At 43.3% G+C, this 18,453-nt stretch overlaps 2 protein-coding genes across 2 annotated transcripts in view; one reads left to right on the top strand and one right to left on the bottom strand.

Annotated features, from left to right (window-relative positions):
* eif2b1 (eukaryotic translation initiation factor 2B, subunit 1 alpha) overlaps positions 1-18,453 on the top strand; it is a 1,065,098-nt gene that overhangs the window by 817,515 nt on the left and 229,130 nt on the right. The window lies entirely within an intron of this gene.
* The window catches only part of dnah10 (dynein axonemal heavy chain 10), a 350,590-nt gene that overhangs the window by 268,255 nt on the left and 63,882 nt on the right, over positions 1-18,453 (bottom strand). The window contains 8 exon segments of the mRNA XM_078554603.1: positions 1,343-1,550; positions 1,664-1,828; positions 5,341-5,492; positions 6,220-6,337; positions 8,704-8,725; positions 9,073-9,231; positions 12,611-12,787; positions 14,060-14,230. Coding sequence (XP_078410729.1) covers positions 1,343-1,550; positions 1,664-1,828; positions 5,341-5,492; positions 6,220-6,337; positions 8,704-8,725; positions 9,073-9,231; positions 12,611-12,787; positions 14,060-14,230 — 1,172 coding nt within the window.

Below are 18,453 nucleotides of genomic sequence, written 5' to 3'. Positions count from 1 at the left end.
CATTCATTCACAGTATGAGGGGTTCACTGGCAGGGATGGCATCCATTGCCCAACTTGCACATAAAGTCTCTGGACTTAGATGAGCATAATGTATCCCTACACATTTGGCGGCAGACAAACAGAAATTCTACACATAAGAACTTCTCAAGAGTTTGATACGATGACTCTTAAACAAAGTGATGGTTTTTGCAGGGGTCAGAAACTGGACTGACCAAAATAAAGCTGTATCCATAATACAGATAGTTCCCTGCCTGTCACTACCCACGGCAAAACAGTTATTATTCATTTGTGGGATGTGAATGTCACTGCTAAGACCAGTATTTGTTGCTCATCCCTAATTGCCCTTGAGAAGCTGGTGATGAGCCACCTTCTTGAACCACTGCATTCCATGTGGTGTAGGTACACCCACAGTGCTTTGTTAGGAATGAAGTTTGAGGACTTTGAACCAGCACCAATGAAAGAATAACAATATACTTCCAAGTCAGGATGGTGAGTGGCTTGGAGGGGAACTTCCAGGTGGAGGTGTTCCCATTGTCTGCTTCCCTTGATCTTCTCAGTGGTAGAGGTCACGGGTTTGGAAGTTGCTGTCGAAGGAGCCTTGGCAAGTTGCCGCAATGCATCTTGTAAATGGTACACACTGCAGCCACTGTGCACTGATGGGGGTGGGGGGGGAATGAATGTTTAAGGTGGTGGATGGGGTGCTAATCAAACAGGCTAATTTATTCTGGATGTTGACAAGCTTCTTGAGTCTTTTTGGAGTTGCACTTATTTAAGCATATGGAGAGTATTCCATCATAGTCCTGGCGAAGTGCCCTGTGAATGGTGAAATGGCTTTGGGGAGTCAGGAGATAAGTGACAATTCAGTAGTTTCGTAGTCACTATTACTGAGACTAGCTTTTTGTTATAGACTTATATAATTTAACTTCAATTTCTCAGCTGCCATAGTGGGATTGAACATATGTGTATGGATCATTAGTTCAGGTCTCTGGGTCACTAATCCAGAAAACAATGGCTATACTACCTTTCCTTTAATATTGTGGCAGAAACTATAGCTAGTATACTAGTGTAAGCCCAGTAACAGATCACCCAAACCCCTATCAATCATAGATGATGCTCAACCTGCAGACCAGAGAGAAAAAGAGGAATAAGATTGAAACTTTTTTAAAAAACACATTAAGGTAGATTTTTTTAGTGATGAAATTTAAGTGACAGAGGAAGGGAACACTGAAAACAAAGTGGACGGCCCACTGTACCCAGTTCTCTGCTCGACTGTGTCTGCACTCGGAGTGCAGCCTCACATCATTTACCTTCAAGCCGATTTCAAAAGCAAAATTATACTTACTTCAAAATCATTTTGACAAGACAGTCGTAAACTCTGTGCTCCCAAAATTTGTAGTACAGTGCCATCTTTGATGCCTTCCCAGTATTGGTGTGGAAAACGAGGCCTTCCATTTTTGTCAGCAGTGGTCCAATTGCCTTATACTTACTGACTAAATTCAAGATATCCTTTGTTCGCTCCTGTTCTATATACTCATAAAACTCCTTTACTCCTAACAAAAGCAAGCAGAACATTTTGTTTGGTTGGTGACAAATTTACCCCTCAGCAGTAATACACATTGGCTTTCGTTACTGTTTCCTAAAGTCTGAAATAATTCGACAATACCTGCAAGATCCTCCTTTGATTTGGGTGGTGGCCTTTGAAAGAGATCTGCTGACTCTATTGCTGCAAGTTTAGTTGCAATGTCTCTGACATTTTTGTGGATTTGGTTCACAAGAGATTCAAATTTTCCAATTCCTTGCTCACAGCGACCAAGGTAATCACGAATACCTATTTTTAAAAAAATCAAACTTCCTAGTTTAATCACACGTTGTAGTAGCATTGTTGATATTCATCAAAAAGGAAGTGGGCCAGAAGTTCCCAGCTCCAGATCGTCATACTTGGAGGGGGGGGGGGGGGGGGGGGGCGGGCAGAGTGTGTACCCCAAAGATGCATTGGGGAATCCCCTTCAGAAATTCACAGGTAAGGTTTGCACAGCAATTACCCAGAAGTGCAAACTTCCCCTGGGCAATTGCCCTGCACTGGGAACCATCCAAAAATGCGATTTAAATCAGAAACTTCAGATGATTGCAACTGAGTTACACCAATAGTTACCCAGAAAAGGTTAGAAGAATCAAAACCTCTTCTAACTTCTGGGTCACTATTGCAAAGACCCACAGGGCTCCCCCACCCTCCTGACTACCCCCCAACCCCCACAGGAAGCCCCCCTATCCCAAATGGAGTACACACTCGTCAGGATTCCCCCACCTCCCCAGGGCCTCTTTCCACTCTCATCCCACCAGGCCTGACTCTTCCTTCGTCCCTCTTTGCCCCTACTCCAGGCCCAACCCAACACCCACCTTCCACACAACCACTCCTCCCCCCCACCACCCTGAGGCTGCACCCAACCCAACATGACTCGAGCCCAAGACCTGACACCTAACCCAACCTCCCCCCAACCAACCTCCTTCCCAATCCACCCAACCCCCACTTCCCAAATCCGACCCACTTAACTTATTTTTTTATTCATTCATGGGATGTGGGCACCGCTGGGTAGGCCAGCATTTATTGCCCATCCCTAATTGCCCCTTGAGAAGGTGGTGGTGAGCTGCTTCTTGAACCGCTGCAGTCCATGTGGTATAGGTACATCCACAGTGTTGTTAGGGAGGGAGTTCCAGGATTTTGACCCAGCGACAGTGAAGGAACAGTGATATATTTCCAAGTCAGGGCGGTGAGTGGTTTAGAGGGAAACTTCCAGGTGGTGGTGTTCCCATGTATCTGCTGCCCTTGTCCTTCTAGATGGTAGCAGTCATGGGTTTGGAAGGTGCTGCCTAAGGAGCCTTGGTGAGTTTTTGCAGTGCATCTTGTAGATGGTACACACTGCTGCCACTGTTCATCAGTGGTGGAGGGAGTGGGTGTTTTTGTGGATGGGGTGCCAATCAAGTGCGGTATGTTGTCCTGGATGCTGTCAAGCTTCTGGAGTGTTGTTGGAGCTGCACTCATCCAGGCAAGTGAAGAGTATTCCATCACACTCCTGATTTATGCCTTGTAGATGATGGGCAGGTCTTGGGATTCAGGAGGTGAGTTACTTGCTGCAGGATCCCTAGCCTCTGACCTGCTCTTGTAGCCACGGTATTTATATGGCTAGTCCAGTTCAGTTTCTGGTCAATGGTAACCCCTAGGATGGGATTATCCCTAGGGGGATTCAGTGATGGTAATGCCATTGAACATCAAGGGGCAATGGTTGGATTCTCTCTTGTTGGAGGTGGTCATTGCCTGGCACTTGTGTGGTGCAAATGATACTTGCCCAAGCCTGGATGTTGTCCAGGTCTTGCTGCATTTGGACATGAACTGCTTCAGTATCTGAGGAGTCACGATTGGGCTGAACATTGTGCAATCATCAGCGAACATCCCCACTTCTGACCTTATGATGGAAGGGAGGTCATTGATGAAGCAGCTGAAGATGGTTGGGCCTAGGACACTACCTGAGGAACTCCTGCAGTGATGTCCTGGAACTGAGATGACTGACCTCCAACAACCACAACCATCTTCCTTTGTGCTAGGTATGACTCCAACCAGCACAGTGTTTTCCCCTTGATTCCCGTTGACTCCAGTTTTGCTAGGGCTCCTTGATGCCACACTTGGTCAAATGCTGCCTTGATGTCAAGAGCAGTCACTCTCACCTCACCCTAGACACTTAGCTTTTCCCTGGCCTGTCAAGGACCTTTAAACTTCAATAGACCTTTAACTTACCTGGTGTACGGCAGCTAGTGCCGTAAAAAAGGAGGCATGGCCTCCTTCCCTTCAGCTGAGCTGCCCCTCGAAGCTAGGCCCTAGGGACCTGCTGCACTGCCTGAATCTCACCCAGCCTGAGTCACAAGGTTGGGCGAGAGAGGCTGGGAAAAAAGTTAAGACAAAAAACTAGGAGGGGAGTGCAATCCGACGCTGATTGCCACTCCGAGGGAGTGGAGGGACTCTATGCCCAGAATCTTCTGTTCAGCATTCTGGGGGCAGGCCCCGCATGCCGATGCGTAAAACGACACTCAGTGACATCGGGTGTGCGTCCTGACGTCACCGTATGTCATTCTGATCTTCCGTTCGGCGAGCGGGCACCAGAGTCAGCTGTGCGCCCGCCAAACTGTCAAAGGTCTGCTTGGCGGGCGCATCAATAAAACAATTAACCCAATGGAGAAAGCTGACCATCCAACCTTAAGGTGGCGGGCAGGCGAAGAGCCCAGCGGCCTTCGCATTTTTCATGAAACCTTATCCACAGGCAAAATGAGGTTTCATGAAGGTTTTATTAATTCAATAAAAATTTTCATTAAAATTCATAAACCTGTCCCAGCTCCTGTGACACTGTCGCATGAGGGAACACATCTGAATTATTTTATTTTATTTTTTTCAATGTTTCATGTTGATCTTAATCTCCCTGAGGTAGGCCTGGCTCTCCCTCCTCCCCCCGCCCGCACAGATAGCAATGCGCGCTACCGGGCACGCATCACGCTGGGCGGGCCAATTAAAGCCCACCCACATAAAATGGTGGCACACAGAGGATCGGGGTGGTGATCGGCTCCGCGCCCGCTCCTGACCGACGGGGAGAAAATTCTCCCCTATGTTTCATTTTACATTAAGTTATTTTCAAGAGCAACAGCTATTTATCATTAATTATATCATTTATGACTTGAAAACTTATAAACACTTATGGGGTGACAATGCTCCTCACAACAATTTTTCATTTGCACTTACTAGCAGATATCCTGAGAACACTCAATTACAGCTTGGACTTAGAGGAAGCTCAGCCACTTCCTGCTGACTGCTGGCAGTTTTTCAAACTTATTAATTTTCAGGATGTGGCTTTCACTGGCAAGGTCAGCATTCATTGCCCATCCCAAATTGCCCTGAGAACATGGCAGTGGGCTGCCTTCTTGAGTTTTTGGTAATGGTTTGATACAACAGAGTGTCTTGCTGCACCACTTCAGGCTTAGTTAAAAGAGCACCACATTGGTGTGGGAGTTGAATCACATATACATCCAGGGCAGGTAAGGATATCAGGTTTCCATCCTTAAAGAGCATTAGTGAACCAATTGGGCTTTTCCAACAATCCAACAATAACTCAAATTCTGCAGTGGTGGGTTTTAACCTCGTATTCTTACTAGTCCAAAACTACCACTACGATAGCTATTATAAAAGCAAAATACTGAAGATGCTGGAAATCTGATTTAGAAAGAGATGACCTGGCAATTGCAACTGTTATAAGACTATCCGGACACTGATACAAAGCATATAAAATTAGTGATGGTTACCTAATGAATTCCAGTTTAGTCTTCTATAACCTGATCGAATAACTCGTTGAAGTTCTCGAATGTGTTCTGTCATGAGTTTGGTCTCTGCTGAACTTAGGGAATTCATCAGTTTTCCATAGCGATTTAACATGTTCTTTAGTCCGGTGGTATACCTAAAGACCCAAGTAGTAAAATACATTGCATCATCCCAGCACAACAGAAAGTGAATGGCACACTGTACTCAAGATTACCTGGCTTCCCCCTCTCCAAACTAGGGTTAAATAGGTTCAGTTGGTAGCATTGTTGTCTCTGAGTCAAAAGTTGTGTCTTCAAGCCCTCATCCAGAGACTTGAGCACAAAATCTAGACAAACACTCCAGTGCAGTATTGAGGGAAGGTTGCATTGTCGTGGGTACTGTCTTTCATTAAACTATGGCTCAATCTGGTCTCTCAGAGCAGGATCGCGAGGCAATATTTCAAAGAAGTACCCTGGCTGATTTTATCCTTCAATCATTTTGGGTTATTGTTACTACACTTCAAGAAGTGCTTAATTGGCTGTAAAGTAATTTAGGGTATTCTGAAGCAGTGAAAAATGCTACATATATGCAATTTCATAGATGCATGAAACAAAGCTGCTTCACACTGAAATCTAAACACACCACACTGCATTTGAGAAGGTGTTCCTTTCCCATTATGTTGAGGAGTGCCTCATTATCAGTTAACCAGCAAATGTCGCTGAGAGTATACACCAATATATCAGTGAATCAAACAGTTCTCATGATTAAGGGTAGTGACGGGGTGGCAGTGGGAAGGTTGAGCGGTGGATTGGGGGTATGATCAAATTATTTATTTTCATTATCCATCTGTACTATTATCAAGTTTTCTTAGACCAACATCATACCGGAGAAACTTATGTTCTTGTAGAGCTACATTTCTGGCTAGCTGTGGTATTTGAAATCCTAATTGCTCCATATACTTGGACTCCATTATAATTTCATGCAGTTCACGGGAAAAGTTCACTTCATATTTGGAAGTAGCATCAAACCAGTCCTCGTGAGCACTCAAATTCTGTATTAGAAAAGCAGAATTCAATACTGAAAAACAGCATTGTGAAAGATAGAAAATAGCAATGGTGATACTTTACAATGTCATTTTAAGCATGAGAATACTTTGTTTATGTAAATTATATGACCGCTATTGGCTTTCTTATTTATGATTTGTGTTTAGAAAAACAGTTTCAGCTATAGTTCAGTTGGCAGTATTCTCATCTCTGAGTCAGAAAATTGTGGGCTTAAGTCCCATTCTAAGACTTGAGCACAAAAATCAAGACTGACACTCCTGTGCAGTACTGAGGGAGCACTGGCACTGCACTGTTGGATGTGCCATTTTTCAGATGTTAAACCAAGGCCTGGTCATTTTTTTTAAGTGGACACATAAGATCCATGACACAATTTTGAAGAAAAGCAGGAGAGTTATCCCCAGCGTCCTGCCCAATAATTACAATCAACGTCACAAAAGAAACAGATTGTTCAGTGATCATCACACTGCTGTTTGTGGGAGCTTGTGGTATAAATAAGCTGATGTGTTTCCTACATTATAACAGTTTTGATACTTCGACAGTACTTCATGGCTGTAAAATGCTTTGAGACATCTGGTGGCCATGGAAAGTTCCAAACAAATGCAATTATTCCTTTATCATGCTTTTCAGAGGCATCAAACTCGAAAGTGTAGTTTGCATGACCTCACGTCTTCAGATGTCAAGCATCCAAGGTCATATATCCATAGGACAAAATACCATAACTGTGTCGAACAACTGTTGCATTACATCATGCCTAAAACACAGAAACAGGTCATTCCGCAAAACTGTCCCATGCAATGTTTATGCTTCACGTGAGCCTCCCTCAACCTTCTTCATCTCACATTGTCAGCATAACCTTCTATTCCTTTATCCCTCACGTGCTTATCTAGCTTCCCCTTAAATACGCCTATGGTTTTTGCCTCAACTACTCCATGTGGTAGCAAGTTCAACAGTCTTGTCACTTTTTGGGTAAAGACATTTCTCCTGAATTCCCTACTGGATTTATTAGTGACTATTTTATATTGATGGTCCCTAGTTCTGGTCTCAAGAAGAAACACCTTCTCTGCATCTATTCTATCAAACACTTTCATTACCTCAAAGACCTCTATTTGGTCACCCTGAGCCTTCTCTTTTCTAGAGAAAAGAGCCCTAGCCTATTTACCTTTCCCTGTTAAGGATATCTTCTCAGTTCCAGTGCCATTCTTCTGAATCTTTTTCACACCAATGCCTCTGTATCCTTTCTATAATATGGAGACCAGAACTGAATACAATACTCCAAATGTGGTCCAACCAAGATTCAATGTACGTTTAACATAATTTCTCTGCTTTCCAATCTATCCCTCTAGAAATTAACCTCAATACTTGCTTTTTTTTTAATGGCCTTATCGATCTGCATCGCTACTTTTAGTGATTTATGAGTACCCCAGGTCCCACTGTACTTCTACCCCAATCTTCCTGTTTATTTGCGATGGCTCTGGATAGGTATATATGTGGTGCAAAGGATAGATACAATGCTGGTTCCCCAGTTTTGCGGTCTCAGTGTGCCACCTCAACAGATGCAATTTTCATGATCTAAATTGGTTGTTAAAGCTTGTTAATAATTTGGAAACCTGGAGGGTCCATATTCTGGCTTACAATACATAAAGTAGAAGATCTTACTCAGGGAGAGTTTGAAGTATTTGCATATGACTATATCACTAGGAACAGAATTAATTCCACATTTATTACAATACAAAACTACCTATTGTCAAGTTTCTCTATTTGATGCTAAATTAAACTGCGTATGGAAAGACCCGCAGTAAAATAATCACTCAATGTCGGTGCTTATTTCATTTGCCCATGAATCACGAGTCCCCAACACGTATTGCTTTCTCTCTGTTCCAGCAATATGTCTTAACTATAACCTCAGAACAGTCACCCGTACAGTGTCATTTCCATTGCCCAAAAAGCAGAGATCCATCAATTGCAAAACTCTCAGTTCAGTGCTTGGTTTTCACTGAGAGTTGCTTTCTATAGGAACTTAGGACTGCTGCAATTCATTTTTAAAGAAGAGGGAGGAGTAAGTTTTATCTCTACCTTTAACCTTTTTCGATTCCTTCACCCCACCCCACCCCCACTAGAGCTATCTGTACCTTGCTTGTCCTGCTTTCTACCCTTAATTAGCACATTCCTTAGATAATATCACCACCTTCAACACCTCTTTGTCCTTTTGTCTATGACATCTTTCGGCAATCTCCACCTATAACTGGCCCTCTATCCAGCTCTACTTGTCCGTCCCCACAGCCCCCCCCAACCCACCCCTTAAACCTGCTTATATTTCACCTCTCTTCTATTTTTACTTAGTTCTGTTGAAGAGTTATACGGACTCGAAACGTTAACTGTGTTCCTCTCCGCAGATGCTGCCAGACCTGCTGAGTTTTCCAGGTATTTTTATTTTTGTTTTGGATTTCCAGCATCCGCAGTTTTTTGTTTTTATCTTAGGGAGGAGTAAGTACCTGATTCACTTGAATCCAAGAAGTAACGGTGAAACAATATTGGTGTTAAGCCACTGCACACCGTTCCCACAATCAATTCTCAAAATGTGAAGGACATATTTCACATATTTACTTGTTTCAACTATTAATCTTAGTAAAAACAAGGCAAACAAAATTTCATCCTTACTGGTTCAACAACAACATAACTTCCCAAACTAATGGAAGACACATTAATCTTTTTAAGTAGGCTTTGCTTTAACAGAAGGTGCAGTTTCATATTCGTTTCGTTTTGCCAGTGGTCATACAACTTGTCTTCATATGCTTTCATTGTTTTTGCCACTTCAAGATATTTTGCTTTGGTCTGTGGAGCAACAAAAGTCATTGTTACTTATCTCCTGTTTACTGAGAATCTTTCACAAATCTACAGTCTTACCAAATACATAAATGTTAGATAGAAATGCTAAACAAAGACAAAATAGTTGACTAAAATAGTTCCCAATTTCTAAAGTCGTCACCCACTGACAGTCTCCCACAACAAGAGTGGCCATTGGCAATAGTACGAGTGCTCATGGAACAGTATCGCAGCAAGAAACCAACATCCTTCATAAAGTACTGTTGTTGTCTGGCGCATTGACCGCTACCTCGCGGAGGCTGAGCGTCAACTCGCAGACATTTCCTCCTACCTCTCCCTGGACCATGACCCCACCACAGAACATCAAGCCATTGTTTCCAGGACTGTCACTGACCTCATCTCCTCTGGAGATCTTCCTCCCACAGCTTCCAACCTGATAGTCGCCCAACCTCGGACAGCCCGCTTCTACCTCCTACCCAAAATCCACAAACAGAACTGTCCTGGCAGACCGATCGTGTCAGCCTGTTCCTGCCCCACGGAACTCATTTCTCGTTATCTTGACTCCCTTCTCTCTCCCCTTGTCCAGTCCCTTCCCACCTACATCCGTGATTCCTCTGACACCTTACGTCACATCAACAATTTCCAGTTCCCTGGCCCCAACCGCTTCCTCTTCACCATGGATGTCCAATCCCTCTACACCTCCATCCCCCACCAGGATGGTCTGAGGGCCCTTAGCTTCTTCCTTGAACAGAGGCCCCAACAATCCCCATCCACCACTACTCTCCTCCGTCTGGCTGAACTTGTTCTCACACTGAACAATTTCTCCTTTAACTCCTCTCACTTCCTCCAAATAAAAGGTGTGGCTATGGGTACCCGCATGGGCCCCAGCTATGCCTGTCTCTTTATGGGGTATGTGGAACATTCCTTGTTCCAGTCCTACTCCGGCCCCCTCCCACAACTCTTTCTCCGGTACATCGATGATTACTTCGGTGCTGCTTCATGCTCTCGTCGGGACCTGGAAAAATTTATTAATTTTGCTTCCAATCTCCACCCCTCCATCATCTTCACATAGTCCATCTCTGACACTTCTTCCCTTCCTTGACCTCTCTGTCTCAATTTCTGATGATAGACTGTCCACCAATATCCATTACAAGCCTACCGACTCCCACAGCTACCTCGACTACAGCTCCTCACACCCCGCTTCTTGTAAAGACTCCATCCCATTCTCTCAGTTCCTTCGCCTCCGTCGCATCTGTTCTGATGACGCTACCTTCAAAAACAGCTCCTCTGACATGTCCTCCTTCTTCCTTAACCGAGGTTTTCCATCCACGGTCGTTGACAGGGCCCTCAACCGTGTCCGGCCCATATCCCGCGCATCCTCCCTCACGCCTTCTCCTCCTTCCCAGAAACATGATAGGGTCCCCCTTGTCCTCACTTATCACCCCACCAGCCTCCGCATTCAAAGGATCATCCTCCGCCATTTCCGCCAACTCCAGCATGATGCCACCACCAAACACATCTTCCCTTCACCCCCCCTGGCGGCATTCCGTAGGGATCGTTCCCTCCGGGACACCCTGGTCCACTCCTCCATCACCCCCTACTCCTCAACCCCCACCTATGGCACCTCCCCGTGCCCACGCAGAAGATGCAACACCTGCCCCTTCACTTCCTCTCTCCTCACCGTCCAAGGGCCCAAACACTCCTCGCAAATGAAGCAGCATTTCACTTGCATTTCCCCTAACTTAGTCTACTGCATTCGTTGCTCCCAATGCGGTCTCCTCTACATTGGAGAGACCAAACGCAAACTGGGCGACCGTTTTGCGGAACACCTGCGGTCTGTCCGTTAGAAAGACCCAAACCTCCCTGTCGCTTGCCATTTTAACACTCCACCCTGTTCTCTTGCCAACATGTCTGTCCTTGGCTTGCTGCATTGTTCCAGTGAAGCCCAACGCAAACTGGAGGAACAGCACCTCATCTTCCGACTAGGCACTTTACAGCCTTCTGGGCTGAATATTGAATTCAACAACTTTAGATCTTAAACTCCCCCTCCCCCCATCCCCACCCCGTTTCTTCCCCCCCCACCCCCCCGCTTTTTTTTCAATAATTTATATAGATTCTTCTTTCCCCACCTATTTCCATTATTTTTAAATCTAAAACTAAAACCTTTAGTCTTTCCACCCCACCCCCACTAGAGCTGTACTTTGAATATCCTGTCTTCCATTCTTAATTAGCACTTTTCTCAGACAAAGACCACCACCTTCAACACCTCTTTGACCCTTTTCTCTTTGACCCTTTTGTCTGTGACATCTTTTGATTATCTGCTCATCTCCACAATCATCACACCACACCCTCAATGTGTCTCTTCCCCCCCCCCACCCACCTTAAACCAATTTATATTTCTCCCTTCTAACTATGCTCCAGTTCTGCCGAAGGGCCATGAAGGCTCGAAACGTTAACTGATTTCTTCTCCGCCGATGCTGCCAGACTTGCTGAGTTTTTCCAGGTAATTCTGTTTTTGTACAAAAAAGGGAGATTCATCATCGGTCAGCAACAGTATGAGACCCTCATGAACACTAGGCCAGCACTCACTCTTCCTTCCTCTTTTATCTTGCCATTAGAGGGATGAGTATGTGCACCACTGGTTCCTGTTGCATAGATCTCATGATACCTCGGATTAACCCTACTATAAACCCATTGTATTCAATAGGCTGCCCAAGAGGAAGACCTAGTGAATCCAGCAAATTTATATTGAGATTGTTACTGGGTGTATAAGACCTGCACATTGGGAAGCATCAGATTAAAACTGGAGATAAGTACCAGAATATTTCGTCATGAACTTGTCAAACCTTTGTATGCTAACATTACAAAGCATAATCTCTAGGTTGATAATAATGCGTTGAAAGAGATTTTTAGTGTTACGATTATTAACCAGTGCAGCAGATAAAGATTTTCCATGTCTGGTTGCATTCTGTAGATAACTGACCTAGTAACATCTGCACCATGCTAACGTTGCATATTTAACTGAAATAAATCTGTAGCAAATATATCTTGAACAAACTATTGCCTTCAAATTGGCAACTGTGCTTATCATTTATTGAAATAAAAACAGAAAATGCTCGAAAGGACTCAGCAGGTCTGGCAGCATCTGTGGAGAGAGCAACAGAATTAACGTTTCAAGTCTGTATGACTCTTCATTTGGATTGAAACGTTAATTCTGTTTCTCTCTCCACAGATGCTGCCAGACCTGTTGAGTTTTTCCAGCATTTTCTGTTTTTATTTCAGATTTTCAGCATCTGCAGCATTTTGCTTTCGTCTTGTAATTTATTGACCTATGCAATAAATGAAAAATCTTTAAATGTCCAAGTTGAAAAGCAGGATATGGACTTACTGCTTTCCCTTGCTCACTAGCCAACATCTCAGGCATTTCCTGAAAGTGAACGATGGTGTGCTTAATCCGGTGAAAGAGAGAACGTTCCCAGTTGATAGCCCCAGCAACAGGAGGCTGATTTTTGGTCACTGGAGGATTATTAGCATTATTAGTGAAGAGGCTGTTCATTATATCAACCTATAAAAATAGGCACCACATTAGAACAACATATTTGTATAGCACCTTTAACATGGTAAAAAAACCCAAGGTGTTTCACTGCAGCATAATCAAACAAACTATAACACTGAACCATATGAAGAGATATTAAGGCAGGTGACCAAAATCTTGATCATTTAGAAATTGATTTTAATGGGCATTTTAAAGGAGGCAAGAGGGAAGAAAGATGGAGAGGTTTAGGGAGGGAATTCCAGAGTTTAGGGCCCAGGCCATGCTGACTGATATGCAAGAGATGCATGGAGGAACCCACGCATCTCCATACGGTGTAGGAGGTTACAGAGATAACAGACAGGATTTTACCATTTGGATCGAGGCCCTGACATCAGGGTTAAATTGGGGTTACAACCCCAGACTGTATGGGAGCACTCACCCAGCAGTGATTTTTCCTGAACTGGCAAATTAGTGACAGAGCCCAGCATCACATCCAATTAAGGGCGCAGGTGGGGTCTCGAAGGTGGAGAGCAAATAAGAGGCCCTCCAAATCAGAAGAAACAGCAGGCTGCAGTTTAGGTATGCGAAAGAGGGTGCTCCATGCGTTGGCACCCAACTCCAATTTTTTTAATTATTAAATTTAAGAATGTCTTCAGAATCTGGAGCTTTCCGCTGAGACCAGGCAGGGGGAAAGGGACTCATAGCCTGCCTGGAGCGTCGGTTGGACTTGTCTCTGACTCTTTAGGGGGCCTGCAAGCCAACTGGAAAATTCGGCCTTCAACTTTTGTTAAACTGCTGCTTGTGAGCCAGTAGCTCTGCTGACTCCGACCCCACCTCCATGAAAATAGCCCAGTGTTGGATGGAGCCAGGAAACTAGCACACTGGCCAGCAGTGCAAATTTCGATGCCCACCCACCTCCACACTTGCCCCTTTTGGGACCTAAAAATCCTACACTGGGAAGGGGAAGGCCATGGAAGAATTTGAAAAGAAGGATGAGAATTTTAAAATTGAGGCATTGATGGGCTGGGAGCCAATGTAGGCCAGCAAGCACTGAGGTCATGGGTGAACAGAACTTGGCGTGTGTTAGGGTGCTGGTAGCAGAGTTTTGGATGACCTCAAGTTTACAGAGGCTGAAAGGTGGGAGACCAGCTAGGAGAGCATTCGAATACTCGAGCCTAGAGGTAGCAAAGGCATGGGTGAAGATTTCAGCAGCAGATAAACTGAGGCAGGAGCTGAATTAGGCAATGTTACTGAGACAAAGTAGTCAATCTGTACCCAAAAACCAAAATGAATCCTGCTTACCTCTTTACAATACTGTGTCAGAATATCATTGAACTTTCGCATCATTTGTTTGTTGATAGCTTCACGTGAGCGGATATGTCTAAATCTCAATAGCATGTCAAAAGCTGCTTCTGCAGAGCGGAGGTTCTTGAATGACTCATCAATAAAGTTCTTTGCTTCCCCTTCAATTAACTGCAAAAACAATGAATCAACTTTATTTATAATGTTCAAGTAGTTATAATTGAATGAAAAGAAACTGTATTGTACAGGTCAATGGATTGAGTATCTAGGTGGATGCCACACTGACAGCAGGTGGTCTAGCCAGTAAATGAAGCCTGAATGAGCCTGAACTATATGGACCAGAAGGTCCAAGTTCAACCTCAGTCTGTACTGGGTTAGCTGCTCTCAGTTGGGTTGCAATAATTGGTTTCAATCCCCTGGGGATTAGGAAGGAAAAAAATCATATCAGGTTTTGCACTCCTAATAATCATCCAGCAGTTCTATATTGATTATCAAATTGTCATAAAATTTCCACAATGGGATTCCCTGATGGTTCAGTGGATAAATGCATTGTCTGAAGTTGTACTGAGCTATACAGACCAGGTTCCAAGTTCAACCTTTGTTGAGTTCAATAATCTCAGTTGGAGTGACAATGCCATTATACTGGCATCATTGTCCCAAGGAGGAGGAGGGAAATCCATCCAGGATGTTGACTTTTGATTAGTATTCAGTGGCCGATTTGGACAGTCACGCATGTTTGTCAGATGAGGGGCACGATCGGATTCAGTTGCTATACCTTCCAAGGAACAAGGGCCTGTCAATGCTCAGTGTCTTGGTTCACGCACCAACTTGGCCAAGACACCAGAGGGGTACCGGCATCCTTGGAATCATTTACCAACAAGCAAGACTGCAGTGTGGAGCAGAAGAGAGGGCGAATAATATGTACATAGCCTCCACCTCTGAGCATGGCATCAATGCAACTAGAAGTACAGGATATATGACTTCTCTTTTTGACTCCTGTAAAAGTTAAAGGAGTGTGAGTCACCTGAGCAAAGTATTCATTAGAACACAATGCAACCCCAGCACGAGGCCTGATATTATTTTCCACTTCCCAGCCAGGCCATTGGGATGGTTTGAATGAGAAACATTATGAGTGCCGATCCTCCACCTCAGAATATAGCATCAAATAGCCTGGGAATATTCAATAATGCATTGTGGAACTGACTAGGGATGAAGCTCTCAGCTATTTACAATCTTATCAATGACTTGAATGAAGGGACCGAATGTATGGTCGTTAACTCTGCTGATGACATAAAGATAAGTAGGAGAATAGGCTGTGAAGAGGATGTAAGGAGTCTACAAAGGGATAGAGATAGGTTATGTGAGTGGGCAAAAATTTGGCAGATAGGGTACAATGTGGGAAATGTGAACTTGTTCACTTTGGCAGAAAGAACAGAAAAGCAGCATATTATTTAAATGGAGAGAGATTGCAGAACTCTGTGGTACAGAGGGATCTGGATGTCCTGGTACATGAATGACAAAAAGTTGGTTTGCAGGTAAAGCAAGTGATTAGGAAAGCAAATGGAATGTTGGTGTTTATCAGATCAGCCATGATCTTATCAAATGGAGGAGCAGGCTTGATGTGCCAAATGGTCTACTCCTGCTCCTAATTCGTACGTTCATAGGTATGTTTCTTTGATCTTGTATTGTGTAATAAGACAGGATTAATTAGTGATGTCATATTAATGTCACTGGGAAAAAGCAATCATAATAATTGAATTCCGTGTTAAGTTAGAAAGTGACATACTCCAATCACAAACAAAAATCTCACACCTAAGAAAAGCCAATTACACAGGTATAAGGGGCATACTGGCTAAAAATGATTGGATAAATAAAGTAAAAGGTATCACAGTAAATGAACAGTCATAAACATTTAAAGAAACGATTCAAAATATTCAACAAAAATACATCCCATTGAAAAACAAAAATTCAGCAAGACCCATCTATGGCTCACTCAGGAATTAAGGATAGTATTAGATTAAAGAGGTTTATAATCTTGCAAAGAACAGTAGTAAGTCTGAGGATTGGGAATGTTTTAGAAACCTGCAGAGGGCATCCAAAAAGGGAAAAAAACAGAATATGAGAGTAAACTAGCCTGACCTATTAAACAGATTGCAAGGGCTTTTATAGGAATTTAAAAGGAAGAGAGTAGCTAAAGTAAATATTGGTCCCTTAGAAACAGACATAAGAGAAATTATCATGGGAAATGGCAGAGGCATTGAACAAATATTTTGTGTCTACCTTCACAGTGAAGACACAAGTTTTTCTAGAGAAAGAGGATAACCTAGAGGCTAAAAAGAACGAGGAAATTAAGGAAATTAATATCAACATAGAAAAAGTATTAGAGAAACTTAAGGGAGTAAAATCTGGCAAATCCCCAGGACCTGATGGCCTATACCCTAGGGTTCTATAAGAGATAACTGTAGAGATAGTGGATGCACAGCTATGGTTCTCTGAAATTCCTTAGATTTGGGAAAGATTGCAAGTTAGCAAATGTTACACCACTTTTCAAGAAAGGAGGGAACGAGTAAGCAGTGAACTACAGGTCAGTTATTATGACATCAGTTGTTGGGAAAATGCTGGAATCTATTATTAAGGAAGTCTTAACAAGGCACTTAAAAAAGTACAGTATGATTAGAACAAGTCAACATGGTTTTATTAAATGGAAAACCTGTTTGATAAATTTATTAAGAGTTTTTTGAGGATCTATCTAATTAGGTAAATAAAGGGGAACCAGTAAATGCAGTATACTTGACATTCCAAAAGGCATTCGATAAGATGCCACACAAAGTGTTACTAGGCAAGATAAGGGCTCAGGAGTTGGGGGTAATATATTAGCATGGATAGAGGATTGGTTAACGGACTGAATGCAGAGAGTGGGCATAAACAAAGCATTTCAAGTTGGCAGGCTAAGACTAGCGGAGTACGGCAAGGATCAGTGCTTGGGGCCTCAGTTATTTACAATCTATATTAATTACTTAGATGAGAAAACATAGGAACATAGGAAATAGGAGTAGGCCATTTGGCCCCTCGAGCCTGCTCTGCCATTCAACCAGATCATGGCTGATCATCTATCTCAATGCCATTTTCCCACACTATCCCCATATCCCTTGATGCCTTTATTACTTAAAAATTTGCCAATCTTTGTCTTGAATGTACTCAATGACTGAGCCTCCACAGCCCTCTGAGGTAGAGAATTCCAAAGATTGACCACCCTCTGAGTTAAGAAATATCTCCTCACCTCAGTCCTAAATGTCCTACCCCTTATTCCTGCACGTACTCTGTCAATCCTTGTACGAATTTTAAATGTTTGAATGAGATCACCTCTCATTCTTCTAAATTCTAAAGAACACAGGGCTAGTCTCCTCAATCTGTCCTCATAGGACAACCCATTGTTTAAAAAGGGATCAAAGGAAATGCCAAACAATTATATGCCAGTTAGTCTTACATCGGTGGTGAGCAAATTAGTAGAATCAATCCTGAGATATAGGATTAACTGTTATGTGGAAAAGTATGGACTTAGGGATGGCCAGCATGGATTTGTTAAAGGAAGGTCTTTCCTCACAAATTTGATTGAATTCTTTGAGGAAGTGACAAGAAGGGTTGATGAAGGTAGTACAGTGGATGTTGTGTACATGGATTTTAGCAAGGCATTTGACAAGGTCCCACATGGCAGGTTGGTCAGGAAAGTAAAAGCCCATGGGTTCAGGGTAATGTGGCAAACTGGATAAAAGGTTGGCTTTGTAACAGGAAACAAAGGGTAATGGTCGATGGATGCCCTTGCGAATGGAAAGTTGTCCCAAGTGGTGTTCCACAGGGCTCGGTGTTGGGACCCTTGCTGTTTGTGTTATATATTAATGGTTTGGGCTTGAACGTGGGGGGAACGAATGGGAAATTTGCAGATGACACAAAGATTAGCCGAGTAGTGGGTAGTGTAGAGGATAGCCATAATCTCCAAAACGATATAGATGGGTTGGTGGAGTGGGCAGTAAAGTGGCAGATGGATTTTAACATAGAGAAGTATGAGGTCATACATTTAGGGAGGTCAAACAGTTACAGGGATTACACAATAAATGGGAATATACTAAGAGGGGTAGATGAAGTGAGAGATCTTGGCGTACAAGTACACAGGTCCCTGAAGGCAGCAGTTCAAGTAGACAAGGTTGTAAAGAAGGCATATGGAATGCTCTCCTCCATTGGCAGAGGTATAGAATATAAAAGTAAGGATATAATGTTGGAATTGTATAAAACACTGGTGAGGCCACAACTGGAGTATTGTGTGCAGTTCTGGTCACCACATTACAGGAAGGATGTAATAGCTCTGGAGAGAGTGCAGAGGAGGTTTACAAGAATGT

Source organism: Cetorhinus maximus, chromosome 12 (assembly GCF_964194155.1).
Source record: "Cetorhinus maximus chromosome 12, sCetMax3.hap1.1, whole genome shotgun sequence".
NCBI classification, from domain to species: Eukaryota; Metazoa; Chordata; class Chondrichthyes; order Lamniformes; family Cetorhinidae; genus Cetorhinus; species Cetorhinus maximus.
This window is presented reverse-complemented; position numbering and strand designations above follow the sequence as displayed.